General features: G+C 43.3%; 1 protein-coding gene across 3 annotated transcripts in view; it reads left to right on the top strand.

Annotated features, from left to right (window-relative positions):
* Positions 1 to 794: 794 nt before the first annotated feature.
* The window catches only part of LOC124430313 (glutamate receptor 1), a 130,367-nt gene continuing 114,375 nt past the window's right edge, over positions 795 to 16,786 (top strand). For 2 of the 3 annotated variants that reach the window (XM_046976671.1, XM_046976672.1), the window contains exon 1: positions 795 to 1,269. In XM_046976671.1, coding sequence (XP_046832627.1) covers positions 810 to 1,269 — 460 coding nt within the window. In that variant the 5' untranslated portion in view covers positions 795 to 809. The remainder of the gene's footprint in view (positions 1,270 to 16,786) is intronic. The other variant, XM_046976673.1, reaches the window with a different exon arrangement.

The following is a 16,786-nucleotide window of genomic DNA, read 5'->3' as shown; positions in this document are numbered from 1 at the left end:
ATGAACCGAGCAAGGAGTATCCGAAGTATCCTCCAGATGCAAAGTATCTCCGAAAGGATCGCTGCCGTGGTGTACCTATCGTAACATGCGCGTTAAGCATACGCTTCTACCTCGAACCGATGTGGCAGTGTTGATGGCGGTGCTGGCGGTGGTGGTAGGTGGAGAGCGATGGCGGTGGCGGTGGCAGCGGCGCGCATCGGAAGCTTCAGAAAAGAGGGGTAGTTTCTAGCGTCAGACGCGAGTCGCGTTTTCATCTCTCTTGTTCCTCGTACTATCTTTTCTTTTTTTCTTTTCCTTTTTTCAGGAATTTATTATTCAGGAACAATCAATTTTCTCGTCTTTACAGCAGACTAATCCATATACGTATCTAATGATTCTAGCAAGTAGTTCGTTGATCGATCGAACGAATTATATAATTAGAATTAATCGTTTGCGATAGGTTATATGGATAATATTTACGATAAAAACGAAATTAATCCTTTACGGACGAGCGAGTAAAAGTCGAGGGAAAATAATTTTTGATCGAAGCAGAGTTAGGACGTCGAAGCCGTCGCTAGTAGCACCGTGCCAATGACGCTGCCGACGAAGCGGTGGACGGGGCGGCATAGAGGGGAATAGAGTATACGGAGGAGGAGGAGGAGGAGGAGGAGCAAGAGGAGAGGGAGAGCAAGAGCGAGAGCAAGCGACGGTGGGGTTCGGCTGCTGGATACGCGATGGGCCGATGGGTAGATGGGGTGGGTCGCGGTGGTGCTCGTTTAAGAGAGAAAGAGAGAAGGAGCAAGAGAAGTGGGAGGACGGGGAGAGTAGGGATGCTGGGGCGGTTTAAGCGAGAGAGCGAGTTGACGCAAAGTAGCGTACGTCAGTTTGTGTCAGACAACGGAGCACGGAAGATGCTCCCGGTTCTTCGCGAAACGGATGGACCGTCCTCGGTACCGAGGTCTCGACGTCGTCGCCGTGTCCGCGCGACGACGAGGTCGAATCCGCGTCGTCGAGGTACCGCCTCTTTTTCCTCCTCCTCCTCCTCCTCCTCCTCCTCCTCCTCCTCGACCTCCCCTTCCTCCTCTTCGTCTTCCTTCGATTTTCGCGAACTTCTCGAGAGGAAAGATGCCGAGAACGAAATCGAAGCCGAAGAGATTATTATTCGAGGCTGGAACGGAAGGAGAGCGAGTGGTATCGTTAGACCGGTCAGTACCAGCACCCTCATGACCACGGCGTTGACTCTTCTCTTGATTCTACTACCGGCTGCCTTCCCGGATAAGATCAACATAGGTGAGTGTGTGTGCGAACGATTCTCGCGTCAGGCAGGTAGGAAAGGTGTTGGCGTTTCTTCGTTCGTTCGTTCGTTCGTTCGTTCGTTCGTTCGTTCGTTCGTTCGTTCGTTCGTCCGTCCGTCCGTTCAAGGGTACTCGGGGCTTCAGCGACGACCACGGCCGAGACAAAGACGAAGAAAATTCCTGCCGGAGATATTAATAACCGTCGTTCGGCTTTTGTTATCTAGTTTTGTTTGAAGGGTGCCGTTACCGCTCTACGTTACCGCTCGGCGGTAGTTAGTTTCGAGAAAGTGGCCCTTAAAAAGGTCGTTTTAGAAACTAGTCCAAATAATCGTCAGCGAGGAAGGGCCGACAAACGACATGAAGAATGCTCCCGCACTTTTTCTCATCAAAGATTAGATAACAGCAGGTGGCAGTGTTGACCGAGCACCGGCAAAGATAGCTACCGCTTCATTGTCGGAGCGGTGCGCTTAAAGAAATGTTTCATGCGTCGCAGTTGGCGCGACGCGTCCGCAAACAATGTATGCACTAGCGTATCCACGAACGACGCGAGGTTCCTTCGAAATTTCATATAAATAGGAGATAGGTCGATGGAATTATCTTTTTTTTATCCTTCTTTTTTTTTCCTTTCTCTCATTCGCCGGCAATGAATACAAATTGAAAGTTAAATCATGCTGCGCTAGATCGACCGGCGTACTATCAAAATAATTCGATAGTTTCGAAATGGCGAAATGTTAGTTATTCGTTTGCGTGTGTGTGCGCGTGCGTGCTGGCGCGCGCGCGCTCGTTGACTGCGCGAATTAGGTCAAGAGCCGATTCTCGATTTCGAAGGAAGAGAAAGGTAACGACGCTTCGCGTCACCGATAACCGGCACGACCTAACAAAACGAATTTTTCGCGCTTCGCTTCTCCCCTTTCATACGATCGCCCTTACGAGGATCGTCCTCATTCGCGTGCTTCCTTTCGAAAGTGGTAGAATCGCTGACCGAAATACACGGCATCGTGCATCTAGGAAAAATGAGAATGTGATATTCGGTTAAAAGCCTCTTGGATTACCATCAATGCGGGTTTCAGAGTCGTAGCGCTAGAACTTGCGGGAAATGAAAGAAAGGGAGAAAGAGGAGGAGCAGAAGGTGTAGGTGGTGCGCGTTGAGCGACGAGCGAATGATGAATGCCCATAGAAATGATGACGTCTCCCTCGCACCCGTGTGTCCCTCTGGATATGTAGACGAAGAACCACGACCGGTAAAGTCGAGGAAAAGACGAAGAGGCGACGACCGAGGTCGTACCGTAGATGAGGGAGAAAGACCTAGGTGAGGGATGAGAAGGTTCGTTGCCTCGCCAACTCGCATCCTTTGCCTGACTTTCTTTTTACTCTTCTCTCTACTCTTCCTTTTTTACCCTTTTCTTCAGGCGCGCTCATCGTAAAGCTACTCGAAAGATTCGCAAAAAAGCCGCGCATACTACGCAAGAGAAAGGGAATAATGAAAACGGTCGAATGATCAGGTATAACATTATTTAATTAGTCCGTTCAATCGTCCATGACTGAATCTCGAATGGAGTAACCGCGTAAACCGTTATTGGGTTGGTTCGCGCAAGGAATGGGGAATCGTAGGATAGCCTGCATCTTTCGTTCGCTCGAGCATAGCGCTCGGGAACGTTTAACGACGAAATCGTGCGGGAGTTTACGATTACTCGTAGGTACGAGACTTAACTCTTCGAAATTTGTCTGAGATGCGTAAATAAAGCGTATGCTTGCGTCTATACACACACACACACACACACACATACACACATGGTCGTACGGGCGAGGAGAGAAGCTCGCGTGCATCTCGTCGTTGACTCGCGAACACGACGAGAATAACGTTGACGTGTACTGCCTTTGTAATAGAAGGAAGGGCATCTACCACTCAAGCCGACCTGCCGTTCGCCTAATGCGATTAATAGCACGGTGCTAACAGACAAGGGAGACAGCTCTTCCCTTCCTCATACCCACCCTCTCCTCTCTCTCTCTCTCTCTTTCATTCGCTGCGAACGCCACCGAAGAATTTGCCTTTCGCTACCAGAGACCGGCGGACGAAATCGAATTTTCGTAGAGCTGGAATGGGCGAGGGAAAACGCGAGACACATAAAGGCAGAGGAGGAGAAGGAAGAAGGACAAAGAGAAGGAAGAGGAGGGTCGTTAAATTCTCTCGCGCGACGATCGATAGCCTCGTCCAAACGTCGTGTCGTCCGAAAGTCAGGATCGGTCCTCTTCGTCTCCATCTCGGATCCAAATATCACTAGCTTGGTCGATTTCGAATCTCCCGCCCGTTCTCTTACGCGCGCTTTACGACACGAATACGACATATTGGCGCAATAAATATTTTCAAGGGAAAACTCTTTGAAACCTCGTTTGAAACCTATCGCATCTCGTTAAGCTTCTTCGCTTGGCTCCATCGTGAAAAATTAATCACATTTGGGAGATCTTTCGAAGATTTCCTGAACAGGAAAGGTTTAACGAATGAACGCGCCGGACAACGTTATCTTAGATATAATTTCGCAACAAAAACGCAATTTTTTTTCTACCTGTGTAGATATGTATTCTCTTCTTGAAGACAAGTGCTATCGTGAAAGTAAACACAGAATTTGACTATATCGATTCGTATTTGAATTAATGGAGGACGGAAATAAAGGGTGATAACGTCATTGTCCCCACGTGTCTCATTTCCGATTAATTTCACTTGTTTTTCTTTTCATCTCTTGTCCCATCATCTCGAAAGATCGAGGAGAATCGGTTGGATTCGGTAAGAAGAGGATAGGGGATAATCGATCGTAGAGAAAGAGAGCTTGCATATCCACTATATATGGCGAGGCACGTCGGAATGTCGAGCGTTGTCTCGAGCGCTGTGCATCCGACCGCCAATTTATTGTTCGCATAATCGCGCGCAATCGGGACCGCGTTATTCGGCGTTCGTGTAATGCGAGAGCGAACCGCCTATGTTTCTATAATTGATGCATCGCCCTCCCTATTAGAATGACAAAACCGCTGGCTCGGTATACGGTCATCGACGCGTATTCTACTGGCGCGGCATTATGACCGAGATTTGCGAAAGCCCGAGGATCGTTCCTCTTCTTGGAATAGAAAATTCAACGAGAGTCGAAGAATAAAAGAAATTATCCGAGTTCTCTACATAGCTATACCATATATCTTTGTTTCACGATTCGACAACGCGAACTTCTTTTTTATCTATTCGTATCTTCTAGATCGTACGAATATAAGTGAACTTTTGTGTCGAACCATAGGAAAGTCTAAGCATTCTCCCGTTACGTCCGCTTGTAATTTCGGTAGCTTTGCTAAATGGAAAGTCGATGACGACACAATTCGATATCCTCGTCATAATCGTTTTCGCTTGGCCAAACGGAAATCGTACTTATTGTCTCTTTCCGTCTATTAAGTACGCCTACCGATAGTTTTCCACGAGGAACGAATCCAATGGGACTCTCTCTCTCTCTCTCTCTCTCTCTCTCTCCTCTTTACTTTTCCGACGAAGTAGATGAAAACGGATCCAGTTTATTCGTATATCAATTTCCACATAAACCCTTGGAATATTTAAAGGCTCGGTATCGCGACGTTCCGAGTACTTGGAAATTCTGGCTGTTACTTTGTACGAGAAGAGGAAGAAGATCGCGCATCTGTACATACGTATATAGCTTCGAATATATTTAGACATCGAACGTTGATGTCGATGGAGAAGGGAATATCCGATCGCACATTATGGAACAGTATCATTTCACCATCGTGTTCCTAGCTTTACGTATGTGTATATGTGGTCCTGCGACACGTTTCATTGCAACCCATTCGGTGCTATGATCGATCTGGCCATACTAGATATTTCGCAGGAATAACAGTGAGAGAGAGAGAGAGAGAGAGAGAGAGAGAGGTAGGGAGAAGTCATCGATTCTGTAGTTTACTACTACTAATAAACACAAGACGTATATTTACACATCATGCATCCTGCGTTCGAAAAAATCATTCCGATCTAACGAGATTTTTTTGAAAACTTTCTTGAATTTTAATTTCTCTTTGATCGGTCGACGATCGTAAAATTTACAGAGGAGGCTATGCATTCGCCGCACGAACGTAAGCTCGAGAGTAACGTACGTAATGAATTTTTTGCCGATCGTTCAGAGAGCTTTTAAAATAGATATCTTTCCTCTTCCTTTCTCTCTCTCTATGTAGATATATATTACGTGTATAAAAGCATAGGTAGTATTCCTCGTGCCGACGAGCTAGTCAAACTTTGTTAGTCTATACGTGCTCGATAAACGAAGCAGCTCCGTTTCTGGAGGAAACAAGGTTACTCTACTTGGAAACAAATAGATACGGTCGTTCCTCGTTTTAGCTCACTTAGACGTCGGTTCATTAGAATAATTAATAAGAAAATAATTTTATACTCTTCGAATCGAGAGTGACGTAGAGCGGCCTGAATTCTTGAAATTACACACCACCTGGAGCTAGCCCAGGGCTAAGTTCGTAATGCATAGAGCTTGCAAGTTCTTCGAGTTCCTTGTGAAAATAGCACGCGTATTACGTCGAAACTGACTGTTCGTAACGATAGCGGCAATAGCTGGTAGCAGATGAGAGAGATTATCCAGCAGCAGTAGGAGCCTTTTGCGCCAACATATAACTATGCACTCTACGTGGTTGACGTAGTAACGAATATCCAGTCAATAGTTGGTCGCGGATACGAAAGATGTCGTTGTACTAGATTCTGCTTTCAGGCGCGCGCGTGCCTGGAAGTTGGGTTCCGAAGGATGAAGGTAGGAGAAACCTGAAAGAGAAATGACGACAGGTTGGGGTGCGCGCGCGCGCGCGCGCCTCTGTTTGTCTAGGATTCATCGAGTTGACTAAGGAGTAGAGGTGATGCAAAAGCAAGCAATAATGTCATAGATCGACTTGCTGCGGACGATTTCGAGAGGAAAAAAAAGAAAGAGAGAGAGAGAGAGACGTATAAGAATGTAAACGAAAGAAAAGGAACCGAATGAATAGACGGATAGAAACGAGAAGAAAAAGAGACGTAAGACGCGTATGAGCTTTTCAGCTAAGACGATGGCAGAGAATCTTGGATGGCAGGATAGGAATACGATGGGGGAGAGAGAGAGAGAGAGAGAGGAGGGAGAAACGATGGTGAAGGATCGAAAGAGGGTGAAAGGGAGAAGGCAAGATGTCGGCAACGGATGGAATCGAAAGTGAAGGAGCAAGAGAGCGAGGAAGAGGAAGAAGAAGTGGGAGAGTGGGAATGGGAGTGGAAGTGGAAGTGGGATGGGAATAAAGGGATCGATCCTTGACTGCGTCGAGTCGGTACACCCTTCTCTTCTGTTCGACTTCCACGACCACCACCGAGGGCACACAGCCATTTGCCAGTTTCTTCTTAGTCGAATCCAAGGTGGTTATTAAAAGGCCGCGTGACTCCATCGTCATGGACGCTGAACTTCTTACTTTCGATTCTTTAGCTGAATTTAATTAAAGCAGCGACAGAGCGCGACGTAGTCTGGGAAGCCTTCACTTTCTCTCTCTCTCTCTCTCTCTACGGCTTTTACCGATCTTACTAACCAAGCGCGATCGTCGATATTACACCAAGGTTCTTACATTCTTAAGAGGTACTCGCGATTCAAAGTAGTTTGTTAAGTGTATAGAAACAACCACTCGAAATCGTCTGGTACATATAGTCTGAAACTTTCGAGACGTGAACGGGGCTGCTGGCGAGTCTTTTCCATTCTCAATGCGATGTCCTTTTGAACTGGTGAACGAGTTCTCTCTGTCTCATCTTTCTCTCACTCGCTGGCGTATACGCGACAATGATATAATCGAAATGCGTGATAGGCCATATATTACTAGATAGATACGGTTCGACGGTAGGATGAAATATAGGGCGATCGGTGGTAAAAGAAGAGACGGAGCATATATTCTGAAAAGTCCGTGAGAAGGATGCTCCTAGCAAGGTCCCAAAAGTAGTTCCCAGGAGTAATTCTCCGGTTTGGTGACTCCGTTACGAGTTACATCCGTTGGTCGGCAGAACGAGCAGAATCCCCATTTGGCAGACCGCTCTGCTGTTTAGGAACTCGACGGGAGAGTGCCGTTGCATTCTAATAATCCGTTGAAAGCATCATCTTGCTATTTGTTCTTTTCTCGAATATGAGTGCTTCCAAGACACGTATAATTTCTGTATCTTACAATTAGTACGATACGAAAGATTCATCGTCAAAATGTTCCTCGAAATCCAAAGGTTCCGACCTTCCGATTGGAACATCAAGGTCTCAATCAACTCGCACAAATCTCTGTATAAGGAGCAAGGCCGGTGATCTTTAATATCGTTTGATTATTCACGATAGCCGACATCGGTGATCGTGAGTTCGTTGATATTTACTACGATATTTTATCGGACAACGTGCGCGACACGACATAACCAACATAAAAACTTTTTTCGAGTGTCGCGCGAATAATAACAGCGAAACGAATGCAAATTCAGGGTCAAAGAATCATGAAAATATAATTCGAATTATTAAACGATATACCGCGCGATGTTATACGTTAATAAATGAAACTCTGCGACAATAATTAATACGAAATAAAATGTTTCTTTGAGTTGGAATTTCTAAGTGAACAAAAGAGAAAAGCAAAAAGGAGCGAGCTTGACAATATCGACGGCGTTATTATTATTATTGTTATTGTTGTTATTACCATCGCTCGCTCTCATCCCTTTAGATCGAAGGAGCAATTTTCCAGTACGCGCAAAGATGCGGTCGCGGAGCGAGCACAGCGTACTTGCGAGTCGTCGATAGAGGGAAAAACTGACTAATCTTCTTTCACTTTCGGCAAAACGCCGAGAGCAAGTAACTAGCGAAACAAAATAAGCTCGTATACTCTCCTTTACGTCGATATACGAAGAGTGGTAATGGTAAAATGTTTACGTTAACTTGTCCGATTCAACGTTTCACTCGTTTCTTAATGAAAATAACAATCCGAAAGAGGTCCGTGTTTTTATCCTTGTCATTGGATTACGCAGTATTTCTCAAGAATTATGACCGACAACAAGTTCGATCGTGTTCTTCACGTTCCTGTTGGATACGTAAAAAGGAATATATGAAAGAAAAAGATATAAAAGAAAGGTTAGTGAGTTCTAGTCGACATATATCAAATTTAACACAAAAATTCTAACGAGCAACGGAGAGGTCTCGTCTTTCTTCTCTCATTTTTCGCATATTTTCATAGAAAAATATAGGTCTAACTGTTCCAAGAGAAAACTCTCAACGGTACATGGTAATCACAGGAAAAGCGTGTGTTTGTTTTAAGACGAAAGCTCACCCTTCGCGTGTGCGCTCTATGGTGACGTAGGTACGTACAAAATATATATATGTATATATATATATATATATATATATATATATATATGTATATATACTCGTATGCATACGTAATATGTACATATCTGCGTGTACTCAGAAGGCACATGTATTGTATTCGGATCATTGGATGCTTTTTCCCAGCTAAATTTTTCCATTATTAAAGTATTCGCTCGATATAAATTTGGTAATAATGTATATTCATTGATTTTTAGTGAGACGAAAACGATTTTCAGTGCGGTATTTACCTAAATAGATCCACTTGGCTAACTAAGTGCGTGAAAGCAAGGAAAGCCCTGCCTTTGTAAACCAGCTGCTGAATTTGAGTCAGCTTATTTCTTACTCGTTCTACCTCCAAATCGAATACTTTCCAGACGACTTCCATCGTATCGAGCTTGAACCCATTGTTCATTTTCTTTATTGGATAACGTATAGAGCTGCGTATTTGGTATTTATTTCGATTAACGAATTTCACATGGGGCGAACGATAACTCGCGAAGCAGTTCGCTTAATGCAAATTCATACGCGCAGTTTGCCCTTATGAATTTCTAAGTAGACCATGGTATATCCTTTAGTGAAACTCGATTTACAATGAGGCACAAACTATTTTGGCTCGTCTACCGATCTGGTACGTACAATATAAAACAGTTTTTCTTTTTAAGTAAAAAGGTGTCGATTTGTCGTGTGCATATTTCACTTGCGGCGTACAACTTTGTCTAACGATAGGAAAATAATGACGTATCAGAGATATTAATGTTGCATAGCAAAAATAAAGCACGAATGATTAACTCAAAGTGGTTTTGATCGTACTTCCTTGCCCGAAAGTAAGACGGCTGGATAAGCTTCGGCACTGATTACCTACAGGAAGGAAGGAAGGAAGGAAGGAAGGAAGGAAGGAAGAAAGGAAGGCAGAAAGGAAGGAAGAAAGAAAGGAAACGACCTGGAGACCGATGACGAAGCGCTGGGCGAATGAGACCAGGTTACCTTGACCCTACGAATCTTCTGCTAATTCGCGTTTTGTTAAGCGTCGAATTTTGTAGAGGTGAAAACTACGCGATGAAAATTTTAATGACTTCCCGTGAATATTTGCGCCTCAGAAAGTTCGCGTAAAACAGTTGGGTGGTAGAGGAAAAGGGTAGAAAAGCAGAATGCTCTCGAAAGGAAGCCTTCGTCCTTCCTTTCTTTCTTGAAAATTATAATCGCGCCACTTACTTTACCGCGACTCGCTCGTTCCTCTCTCTCTCTCTCTCTCTCTCTATTTCTTCCGTGCACTCTCCTAACTCACCGTCTATCCACCACTGCCCCTCCCTCTTCTCCATATTTCTCGTTTCTCACCTTTCGCGCAGTTTCCAGATCGTGAAGCATTCCACGGTAATTGTGTTTACAGAACGACACGCGAGTCGTAAGGTTTTGTAATTCCACGGATTGTCGAGTCTTCGTCGAGGCACGAAGAGAAACTTTGCGAATGGTATTTCGCTTTTTGTTTTTTCTTCTTTCCTTTTTCTTCTCTCAAACTCGCGTTACCATGTCTCGCCCATCATTCGTTCTTGGTTTCTTTCGAGTCTCTCTGTCTGCACTGTATTGTACGACGGATTATGGATAATAGCCTTTCGTATTCAAGTTTTGAATCCTTCCTTCCTTCCTTCCTTCCTTCAGTCCTCTGCACTTTTCTCTGAACTTCTTGAAATAATGACAGATATTAATCCTAGTCGATGCATTAATCAACGTTCATTTCTCATTTATTCTTAGAAATTATTTTTGTTCTTTCTTTCGCTTTATTTCTAGTATTTTTTCTTTTTTTCCTTCTTTTCTTTATATTCAAGATAAGTCTAGCAGGAGAGAAGGAAAGCGGAGTTTTTGTAACCGTGCTTTTTAACAGCTGGACCGAAAGAATATCGTTTGGAGTACTCGTTAAAGCGACGCTTAATACACGATCTCGACGAAGAATTTTTTAACGAATTCCAAGATGAAAGCACGCCACTTGCTTTTCTCTCGCACAGGGGGTGAGGGGAGCAAGTACTTTATCGTGTCTCTTCCTTCTTCTTCCACTTTCCAGAGCCCCCCCCCCTCCCCAATGTCCTTCCCACAATCTGTCTCTTGCTTTATGTCTCTCCTGTAATCGTAAAGAAAAAGACACGTCGTTTCGAGTCAACGATCTTCGTCAAAAAGCAAAGTTCTTCATTTTTCGCCTTGTTTATCTCGAACAAAATATTACGTGGAAGAAAAGCTTGGCTTAAAAAAATATCATCAGGAAAATGTTTCTCACGTAAATAGAAAATTTCCGTCCATGTTTCGTTAGACGTTACCGCAGAACTCTAAAATATAATACTAAGCGATCGATCTTCTTGCTTTCTCCTTATTTCAGGAAAGTCTGATCTATCGATTAGCTAGAGCGTGACTGTTCTTTTTCTTTCTAGAGTAATAGAGATAGATGGATAGATAGACAGATATATATGTATATATATATATATATAGAGAGAGAGAGAGAGAGCGGTGGAGTGAAGTCCCATCGTGCGTAGCAGTGTGGTACATATCGTGCCTCCTTTTGCGAATGACAGTCTCACGGATCGAAACGGATCGAAATCTCGAATGTGCAAGGGCTTTTAGCAGAAGTAGAGGTCGCTGCCGGAGGGATCGCGCGGTGGTAACCGATTAAGGATTTGCCTGTGCTCGCTTGTTCGCTTTCGAACGCCAAGAGATATTACCACGAGGTATAAGCTCTCGTGCTTAATACATCTTCCTCTCTCTCTCTCTCTCTATGCATGTATGCGTCTTTCCCGATGCTCAACGTCGGCATTGCTCGTTGCAACCATCCGCACGTAGAGAGAAAATATAGGTACATATATACGTAGCCGTATGTACTCGGCGTATCGTAAAATGAGATGTCGCTGCGGCTTTTATGGCGGCTGAATTAAGATCAGATTTACTTTACACCCCCGTATTCCTACGTACTCGCAACGAGAACCTATTCGAGAGAGACGCAACGGAGAATGGCCATGTTGGTTATACCGTCGACGATTTCTATCCTTATTTCTTCTTTCCTTTCTCTTCTTACTTTGGCGTGTCGCGAACAAACTATTATACTTTCCTTCGACGTAATCTTTCGATGTTAACGACTATTACTTTTCAACGAAAATAATATTAATTATTCCATCGAAACATATCGTTTTTATTTGTCACATTTTCGATTGCGATAATAAAAATTGGCAGCATTCTGTAATAAGTATGATATTTATAAATACATATAAATCTGGATGCATGTATGCATGTAGATGCTACGTATGCATAGGCGCATAGTATATAGGTATCTCTAGGCACGGCTCTCTCGTAGCTCCATCAAGATGCAAGAGGTTGGCTAGCCGACGCCATTATTGAATGATAATTCCCGATCACGCCCTTGGGAGAGACCCTTGCGCCTCGCTTCGGTGCCCCTCGACGCTACCCTGTAAACGCATAAGCCGAGACCGAAATAGCGTCAGCATGCATTACATGAGATACGGCATCTTCGGATCGGCGCAAGCTCTATGATGCACCGCTCGACGATCGCCTTTGCTCTTTGTCCGAGCTTTAGGTCGTTTCATTAGAATCATCGAAATTTATGTCGATTTTAATATGTTAAACCCATGTACATATCTACATGTACATAAGGATTACAATATTACAATTTGATAATAATATTCCCTGCGGCATGCTCAAAAATTAATATCCACAGAAAGTTGAAGTACTCGTCTCTCGATCTCTCCCTTTCCTTCTCTTACGTTCTCTCTTTTTTTCTCGCTCTGGAAAGTGAATGTAGTCAAGTGGTCGATACAACACCGTTATCGTCACGCCTCTTTATCGTCTAATTAAAACTAGCTACGCCGGTGGTGCGTAATTTGTATTCATGGCCGGATAAAACGCTTGAGAGAGAGAGAGAGAGAGAGAGAGATTTTGAGCGTCGTAAAAAATGAGAAGAAAAAAGTCTGTGACAAATGCGACTCTTGCGTTGGCTTGCTTTTTAACCATACTCGATTATGAATCGAGACAACAAGTCCAAAATACGAAAGACAAAAGTATCCGGCAACGATCAATAAAAGTTATATGATTTACGTTTAGTGGAATCTATGAATTCTTTGACAAGCAACATATTTATCTGTACCTGTTTGCAATAATTGTTCATCTAGGTTTAGTAGAAATTCTTATTACGCCGAGACATATTCTCCTAAATCGAACGATCGTTCTCTCTTTATCCCTTGCTAGAGTAAATATTTATTATAGACTAGTCATTCGTTTAAACGACTGTTTGCATTTCCATTTGGGATTATGAATTTTATTCGTGGTCTCCTAGAAAGTTTCTCAAGTAAATACGTTCGGACGAATCGGTATCAAAGTGCGAAATCTAGTTGGAACTTTTGCGACTGGTTCGGTCTTCGTCGTCCGGCTAAGCAATCTTTCTAAAACTCGGTTGGCTCGTGGGAGAAGAAAGACAGAGAAAGAGAAGAAGTGAAAGCAAGTAAGAAACTCGCTCTCTTCGGCCGAGTGCCGTGCGAGCAAAGTAGCACGAGAGATACAAAATTCAGTAACGAGAATTCACAAAGTCCGTTGCCATTAATAATAAATAACGATATCTACGTGATGTGTTACCGAATGTAAATTGAAAATTGATATCGAAACATCCTGAGTGGGTTTCGTTATTTATGAGAGGGAAAAATAACTTGGATCCTTTCGTACGAGACTTCTTAACTGAGAAAACTTGTTACGTTATCGTACTTGGTCTCAACCTAGTCGAAATTATGATTCCTTTTACAACTTTGGAGTTTTCATTTCTTCAATCAATTATTTTGGAAGAAAAGATAAAAGTCTGCCTTTGAAATTCATTTCGAATGGTATGAACTCTCTTTTATCTAATCGTTTACCTTTCTCTATTTCTTACATTAAGATTTAAATACATAGAAGAGTGGTGGACATTATCGCGAGTCCACTAAAGCTAACTGAGGAAAATGTAATTCAATTATCGAAGACCATAACGAAGATCTTAGGTGTGGCAAGGAAGAGGACTCGAGAGAGAGAGAGAGAGAGAGAGAGAGAGAGAGAGAGAGAGAGAGAGTGGCTGGGTGTGTGTGTGTATTGTATATGTTTGTGTGTCTACATCTCGTGTTCAGCTTCGACCCGCTTGCAATTCTTTTAAAACGTTCAGAAGTAACTTGGGAAGAAAAAGGATACACGGTAAAAGGATTTTGTGCTTTTGAGAGAAAAGAGAAAGACTTTAATTGTAAGTACTTGAGCCGAAGATATTTTTTTTTCTTTTGGGAAAAGCTTAAGATAAGAAATTCTTTTGGTTAAAAAATTTTAATACGACAATCGGTGCAAAGGTCTTTCCTTTAACGTCCCTAATGTCTCTTAAACGTTCCAACGTTAATAATATTATTTTGACAATAGTATAAATGTAAAATACTATTATTTTACAGCGTACAAGTTTTACAAGCCCAAACGAAATTTGCTTCTTCGTCGAGCACGACAGTAAGGAAATTTTGGAAAAGTTGACTAACGGAGGAAGAGAGAGGAAGGAATAAGTTAAATTTGATGGCGATGAAAGGAAGAGATTTTTGTCAAAGGAAGCAGATGACGCAGCACGGCCAATTATAATTAAATTTAATTACACAACTCCGCAATAATTAGGGAGAAATGCACGCGAGATTTCAGGACAGAAATTATTTGGTGCTCCATACGAGGCTCAACTCGTCGGTGTTTCTCTCGATGGCAGCTAGACACTAGAACGCTATAACTCGTATCGTGCGAGCACGAGTGCGAGCATGCGCACGGTACGACCTAGAATGTAATTTCTACAACGCGCGAATTTACATCTAATCTGCCAACCGAGACCGCAGAGAATTTTTTTTCTTTCAAGCAGTCGACCTCGTCGACGTATTCCTCTTTGAAGTGACATTTTACAATTAGATTGGTTTTATTAGCATGGCTTGAGTTTTGTTCGGATGAGCGCTTGTTCCAGAGCAATGTTGCGATGAGATACAAAAGCAGCGAGGGATCCGGTGTAATAATTAGCAGCCATACGAAATTAATGTAGCGTGGAATGCGGGAGAGAGGCGAACTTTCGAGGGTGCGGTAATATCAGAGCGTTGCGTGTGCGAGCTTGTCCCATGGCCCATGGCAAACTCGGCAATGCCGATCATTAATAAAGCCGAGCCATACTGGCTCGTTGCTATCTTTGTTGCCGCTTCTTACCCTGTCCCTCCTCTCTCTCTCTCTCTCTCTCTCTCTCTCTCTCTGTCGCTTGGCATCGACTTTCCTATTAATAATCCCTTAAGCCCTCACCGAGTAATACAAACGGGAAAACAAGCTGACAACGACCAACGCGTTTATCGTTGTTTCCAGCGACGAAGGAAAATTCGAAAAAGACAAATACAAAAGTACGTGCGACCAGCAAGTAGGTATCTCTCACCGTTCGTAACGCTGCAGAATTATAATTTCAATTTCAGCTTGTTGCGATAAATTACCTTTCGGAATTAGTCGCGCTTTATCATATCTATTTTAATTATCGTTAGCGTAGATTTTTCATGTCTATCGGAATTTTCGTAATGGACGAAATCGTTTCGAGATAGTCCGATGTATTTTTTTTACTGTTTTTGTTCATACAAAATCGCGGAATGGAAGTTGCTTTCGATGGAAGCAAGTATCTGTGATGGAGAAAAAGTCAAGAAAAAATCGTGGAAAATTCGTGGAACTGTTCGGTGAATGGGACCTGCGTTCGTTTAGTATTCGTACGTGTATAAAAGGACAATAGGATATCGTAAGCGTAAACCTACGTTCCCATTCCATGTCAGGCTCCAAGAGAGGAAATCGCTAAGGCACGCTCGCTCGCTAGAACGCACGACGGCGCTAATTACGCGCTCGTCGGTCATTCGAATCCCAGGTCGTTTCATCCGACGAGAGAGACCGAACGAGAGGATGAAAGTAATTACGAGCCGTGCAAACGATTAATTAAGTAGTCGAACGGGCCCCATGTGCGAATTGTAGAAGCACACGCGGTAAATTGGAGAACATTCGACGTTATCTACCAGTACGTCTCGCGTTCGCGTCCATAGGCGTTACCTAGTCAATTATATGCTTCGGAACGTATAACTTGTTTCCTAATTTCTCCGACAGAAGACTGCGAAAAGGAGCGAAAAAAGATTGATAGCCCACATTCGTCGGGAAATTTTTAGGTCTTCTCAACGAAATACGTATCTCGCATTTAAATTTGTTCTTTCGTTGCCTTTTTTCTTTTTTCTATTTCTTTTCAACAGATCAAATTTGATCTTTTCGTAAGGCTTCATTGCCTTTTACGGCCAGTCAACGAAGCTTTTCCTTAAATGGAATAGTTTCAGCGCGACGACGACACGATTGAAGGATAATATTTGAAAAATATTCAATGGCAGCTCGGACGCGCGCACGCACGACCACATTAGCCAAGCGTTTAACGAGCTCTAGATTAGATACATATGTGGAGAGGAGTATTCGTTCGTCCTTGTTGGCGTTTCGTACGGGGTTACCACTAGGTCGACCTTAATAATGGTTAACGATCACGGATTAGCGTTTGGTCTCCAGGTGCCCGGCAAATTATTATTAATGTGGCAGCAGCAGCGGTAGCAGCTGCGAGCCGGTGCAACTGCAATTTCTAATTTTGACCCGGTGACCAAGGGACGCGCGTTTCTAGCTACGCCGTCCGTACACGATGAACGTTTTCGCGAGGATGAAAATTTCTCGCGTGGGGAGAATACTTGACGAGCGCGTACGCGTATTTCCCTTATCTTAGCCCACTAACTAACGATTGGAGCGTTGGAAAAATCTTCGTACGGTAAGTACAGTTCTTTGTCGGTATTTTAAATATCGCAATTTTATTTCCAAAAAGGATACGACGCTTATTCCGTTCAATATCAAAGCCATTGCTCCTTCTTCCCTTTTCCATAGAAACTTTTATTCGCGATCGCATTGTCTACACTGGGCTGCTTTCGAGCGACGAGTTGTACGAGTTCGCTGATTCCATCTGCAATTTTATCAAAAAGCCGAGAAATTATGGGTGAAATTGTAAAGAAATTGCTAAAACTTTGATACCCTCTAATTCTCTTCTATAACGTACATATTCGTATATGT

The sequence above is a fragment of the Vespa crabro genome, chromosome 18 (assembly GCF_910589235.1).
Source record: "Vespa crabro chromosome 18, iyVesCrab1.2, whole genome shotgun sequence".
Lineage (NCBI taxonomy): Eukaryota > Metazoa > Arthropoda > Insecta > Hymenoptera > Vespidae > Vespa > Vespa crabro.
The sequence above is the reverse complement of the archived record's forward strand: the minus strand, read 5'-3'. Positions and strand labels throughout refer to the sequence as shown.